The 5778-nt window shown below is 46.9% G+C and overlaps 1 protein-coding gene across 2 annotated transcripts in view; it reads left to right on the top strand.

Annotated features, from left to right (window-relative positions):
- Positions 1-425: 425 nt before the first annotated feature.
- The window catches only part of neil1 (nei-like DNA glycosylase 1), a 43565-nt gene continuing 38212 nt past the window's right edge, over positions 426-5778 (top strand). For both annotated transcript variants that reach the window (XM_043680619.1, XM_043680618.1), the window contains exons 1-2: positions 426-573; positions 3533-4018. In XM_043680619.1, coding sequence (XP_043536554.1) covers positions 3546-4018 — 473 coding nt within the window. In that variant the 5' untranslated portion in view covers positions 426-573; positions 3533-3545. The remainder of the gene's footprint in view (positions 574-3532; positions 4019-5778) is intronic.

Here is a 5778-nt window from a genome sequence, read left to right as displayed (position 1 = left end):
GGATGCTGCCTGACCTGCTGTGCTTTTCCAGCACCACTCTAATCTTGATTTAGAGAGAAATGGGCCAAGTGCTGGGAAATGGAATTAGATTAGGTTAGGATATCTGGTCGGCATGGACAAGTTGGACCAAAGGGTCTGTTTCTGTGCCGTACATCACTATGACTCTATGTACCTTTGTTAAAAATCACACAACACCTGGTTATCGTCCAGCAGGTTAATTTGAAACCACAAGCTTTCGGAGCGCTGCCCCTTTGTCAGACTTCACCAGATAAAGGAGCAGCGCTCTGAAAGCTAGTGCTTCCAAACAAACCTGTTGGACTATAACCTGGTGTTGTGTGATTTTTAACTTTGCCCACCCCAGTCCAACACCGGCTCCTCCAAATCTATGTACCTTGCCCCTTTAAGACTGACGTCAGTGCAGTGTAGGGACTACAGGATCCAAGTTACTTCCTGAGAGGAAGTGAAATACGCCGTTAACAGGGAAGGAATCGACTCGCGTTGCCTGGGGTCTGTGCATCCGCATTGCAAACTCTGCATTGAATGCAATTGTGTCAGTTTGCTTCCCCCTTCTCGGTGCGTGCATTGTTACTTCCGTTCATGCTTAGGAATTTTGCAACCCCATCCTAGTGAGCACTCCACATTCAGGAGCTGCGAAATGCTGGGGGGGGGGGGGCGGAGATTTCCAAGTGCAGAGGAATGCTTGTCCTTCAGGCGTTCATTCTCAACCCAACTCAACCCTTGTCGTGTAGACATTGTATCCGGCCCGCTTCCAGATGGAGTGCATCCTGCGTTGAGCTGTTTTGTATCAATGAGATTGATACAAAACCCATTTGTGAATGAACTCGGCAGACTGCAGTCTGTGTTTACTGAATTTCAGCTGGGTCTTAATGGGGCAGTGCTGTCAACTCAAATGTTGGAATATGTTCTGTACTTGCTTCAGAGTACAATATCTAGGGTGTCGATTCCCCTTGCAGTGTTAAGGGGGTGCTACACTGTCTTGTTGGTTGAGATGATGTAGAGGTGCTGGTGTTGGAATTTGACGGGCAAGGTCAGAAGTCACACAGATTATAGTCCAACAGGTTTATTTGAAATCACAAACTTTCAGAGTGCTCCTCCTTCGTCACACTTCACCTGATGAAGCAGCAGCACTCCTAAAGCTTGCAGTTTCAAATAAACCTGTTGGACTATAACTTGATGTCTTGTGCCTTCTGGCCATGTTAGTTGAGATAATTAAACAAATGGACATGATTCATCTCAAAGCATTGTTCGAAGAATAGAGCTTTTGCCTAAGTTAGTATTGGTCTCACGTTCGTAAAGAAAAGACACTGTCGATCTCCTGAGGTTTTCTCATGTTTTTCTCTGAACAGGTGTAATCTGGTCATTTGTCATGTTGCTGGTTGTGGGATCTTGCAGTTTGCAAATGTGTTGCCATACTCTCATCATTCCATCATCAGTGACTACTTTATTAGCTGTAAAACACTTCTGGGCCATCCAGAAGTCATGAACGGTGCTATATAAATGCAAGTGTCTGTTTATTGATATTTATAGAGTCATAGTGCGGTACGGCATGAAAACAGACCCTTCATTCCAACTCATCCGCACTGACCAGATATCCTAAACTGACCTAATCCCACTTGCCAGCACTTGGCCCATATCCCTTTGCCGACCAGATATCCTGAATGAATTGAATCCCATTTGCCCACATTTGGCCCATATCCCTCTAAACCCTTCCTATTCATGTACCCATTCAGATGCCTTTTAAATGTTGTAATTGTACCAGCCTCCACCACTTCCTCTGGCAGCTCATTCCATACACGCCCCACCCTCTCCTTGAAAATGTTGCCCTTTAGGTCCCTTTTTAAAATGTTCCTCTCTCACCTTAAACCTATGCCCTCTAATTTTGGACTCCATACACTGGGAAAAAGACCTTGTCTATTCACCCTATCTATGCCCCTTATGATTCTATAAACCTCTATTCAGTCACCCCTCAATCTCGGGCGCTCCAGGGAAAATATTCCCAGCCTGTTTGGCCTCTCCCTATAGTTCAAACGTTCCAACCTCAGCAACATCCTTGTAAATCTTTTCTGTGCCGTTTCAAGTTTCACATCTTTTCTATAACAGGGAGACCAGAACGCAGTATTCCAAAAGTGGCCTAACCAATGTCCTGTACAGCAGTAACCCAACTTTCACACTCCATCCACTGACCAATAAAGACAAGCATACCAAACACCTTCACTAATAAGCATAAGGTCTGGCAGCAAGAGAAATCAGAGTTAACGTTTTGAGTCCAGTGACCCTTCCTCAGAACCTTCACTCCCCTGTCTATCTGTGACTCCATTTTCAAGGAACTGTGTAGCTGCATTCTTAAACCTGAAACTTTGGGGGTAATCTACCTCATTTTAAAAAGGATGTAGCTGTGAGTTAAACACTAAACTAAAGCAAAGAACTGCAGATACTGGAAGAAGGAAACAAAAATGTAATTTCTTGAGAAACCCAGCAGATCTGGCAGCATCTGGGGAGAGAAAGCAGAGTTACAGCTTTGAGTCCAGTGACCGGTCAGAGTTTCTATTGAATGTGAAATGCTGCCTGATCTTTACATTTTGATCACGGAAACACCTTTTCAAAGAATCGATGGAGTCAGCTCCACAATCTCAGACGATTGGTAACTGTTTGGGTTTCCTGACGTTGAGTGGCAGTACGTCCCCAACTGTTTCTTTTGACCCCATGAACTGCGAGGTGCTGGAGTAGGGAAAGGAGACCTGTGAGAACACCGTGGGGATCGATGGTCCTGTGTACTTGCAGTTGGTGCGGGTAACAGTTGTTGTAACTCAGTCAGGGGTGGTTTAGAGGTCACGGTCACAAATTTACAGCTTGTGGACCCACTAGCAGGCCCCAACATTTGCTCCCCCACTCCCCCCCTACCTAATCTAGTCCCATTTGCCAGCACTTGGCCCATACCCCTCTAAACCTTTCCTATTCATATAAAAGAGACCTAAGGGGCAACTTTTTCATGCACAGGGTGGTTTGTGTATGGAATGAGCTGCCAGAGGAAGTGGTGGAGGCTGGTACAATTATAACATTTAAGAGGCATCCGGATGGGTATAGGAATAGGAAGGGTTTGGAGGGATATGGGCCGGGTGCTGGCAGGAGGGACTAGACTGGGTTGGGATATCTGGTTGGCATGGACAGGTTGGACTGAAGGGTCTGTTTCCATGCTGTATCTCGATGACTCTATGCGGACATGAGGGGCAACTTTTTCGCACAGAGTGGTTTGTGTGTGGAATGAACTTCCAGAGGAAATGGTTGATGCGGGTACTGTTACAACATTTAAAAGACATTTGGATAAACACATGAATAAGAAATGTTTGGAGGGATATGGGTCAAGTGTGGATAAGTGAGGCTAGTTTAGTTTGGAATTATGGTTGGCATGGACTGCTTGGACCAAAGGGCCTGTTTCCGTGCTGTATGACTCTAATTCTTCTCAACCTGCCTGCATCTGGCCTGATCATTTGTGTTTTCATTGTCGTTCTAGATCGTCTTCTAAAATGCCTGAAGGACCCGAACTCCACCTGGCTGCCAGGTTTGTTAACCAGGTCTGCTGCAGCACTGTGTTCTCAGGGCAAGTAGAAAAGTCTACGGTGAGCAAAAACTGTGACGTGCCTTTCAGCTGTGACGCCTACCTGATCTCCGCCGTGTCGAGAGGGAAGGAGGTCAAGCTGACCCTTACCCCCATCAAAGAGGAGGATGGGAAAGAGGGTATCACATCAGATGGGGTGGAAGGCGATGACAGGCTGTTGGCGCCGATGGACATTGTCTTCCGCTTTGGCATGTCTGGGTCCTTCAAGCTGACGACTGAGGAGGACATCCCCAAACACGCCCACCTCAAGTTCTTCACCAAACGGAAGCCTAGGCAGGTTCTGTGCTTTGTTGACCCCAGAAGGTTCGGCAGTTGGGAAGTCAACGGGACCTGGCAGCCGGACAGGGGACCGTGCGTGATGCTTGAATACGAGAGGTTCAGGTACCAAAAGAAAAGTGCTCCCCCCTTTGTTTCCCTCATCTATTTTTGTCATTTTTTTTTTCCGGGAGAGCTGACAGAGGAGAGGGTGATCTTGTCCATCTTGGGCCATCCTAACCGAACAGCCATAGTGACCTGAGCTGGAGTGACACTCTGGCACTGAACGTATCTGTGGCTGAGGTAGAACAGACGTTTGTCTCTCTAGGGATGTGGAGAGTGGGGATGAATAAGGAGTCAACAGCTAAAATCAGCATGCATGGACATTTTGGTTGGCATGGATCAGTTTGGACTGAAGGGCCTGTCTCCTTGCTGTAGGATTCTATCATATTGGATAGTGGTATCGCCTTGATGGGCCAAATGGCCTCATCCCACTCCTGTTTCTTACGTTCTCAACCTCTCCACCTCAGTTGAGGTCAGTCTGCTTTGAGGGCGAATGCTTTGCTGTTTTGATTTGGACAGCATCTCCTGCTGTGCAGACTGTGTTCAACGAAAGCTAAATGATTGGATTAGTCTGAGTGAGGCACAGAGGAGGCCATTCAGCCCGTTGTCTAGGCTGCCTCTCTGTAACTCTGCTCGTCCCGCTTTCCGGCCTTTTCCCCGTAACTCTGCGAGTCTTTTCAGATAATTGCTCAGTTTCGTTTTGAAAGTGTGATTGAGCCAGCCCCCACTGCACTGTGAGGCAGTGCATGCCAGACCCTAACCACATGCTGCGTAAAAAAAAAAAGGTTTCCACTCCTGTCACTTCTGTTTCTTCCGTCAATCACCTTCATTCATCTTGTTCTGGTTCTTGACCTCCAGCTTATGCTTTTTCCCAATCTCCACGGTCTGGACCCCTCATGATTGCGGGAGCCTTTATTAGATCCCCTCTTAGTCTCCTTAAAGCAGCACAGTGCCAGGTCTTGTCAATCTAACCACCTCGCTGAATTCTCTCAACCCTGGAACTCAATGGAGAAGGAGACAATGCAAAATACTGGCCTGAGGCAATCTGTAAGAGACAAGACATCCATACATTGCAGACATCATTTGCAGGTGACGGTGTTGGACTGGGAGGTACAAAGTTAAAAATCACACAACACCAGTGCTCTGAAAACTAGTGCTTCCAAATAAACCTGTTGGACTCTAACCTGGTGTTGTGTGACTTTTAACTTTGCAGACAGGCTGTTTGTACACAGCTTAGAAATAGTCTGTGAGGGGGGGGGTCACACGTTTTTGCCAGAGGCACGGGGAAGCCAGTGAGACCCACCCACACTTCTGTCCTAAGGGACTGACTGATTTCCTTTCATTAGGAGCCGAATACTCATATTCGCTCCGAAAGCTAGTGTGCTTCCAATTAAACCTGTTGGACTATAACCTGGTGTTGTGTGATTTTTAACTTAAGTGAAAGAGATAGCCAACGTCATTAACTATATTCTCAATGATATTCTGTTTCATATTGCCTGGCCCTCATAGAAGTCATAGTCATAGTCATAGAGATGTACAGCATGGAAACAGACCCTTCCGTCCAACCTGTCCATGCCGACCAGATACCCCAACCCAATCTAGTCCCACCTGCCAGCACCCGGCCCATATCCCTCCAAACCCTTCCTATTCATATATCCATCCAAATGCCTCTTAAATGTTGCAATTGCACCAGCCTCCACCACATCCTCTGGCAGCTCGTTCCATACACGTACCACCCTCTGCATGAAAAGGTTGCCCCTTAGGTCTCTTTTATATCTTTCCCCTCTCACCCTAAACCTATGCCCTCTAGTTCTGGACTCCCC

This window comes from Chiloscyllium plagiosum, chromosome 40 (genome assembly GCF_004010195.1).
Source record: "Chiloscyllium plagiosum isolate BGI_BamShark_2017 chromosome 40, ASM401019v2, whole genome shotgun sequence".
NCBI classification, from domain to species: domain Eukaryota; kingdom Metazoa; phylum Chordata; class Chondrichthyes; order Orectolobiformes; family Hemiscylliidae; genus Chiloscyllium; species Chiloscyllium plagiosum.
The sequence above is the reverse complement of the archived record's forward strand: the minus strand, read 5'-3'. Positions and strand labels throughout refer to the sequence as shown.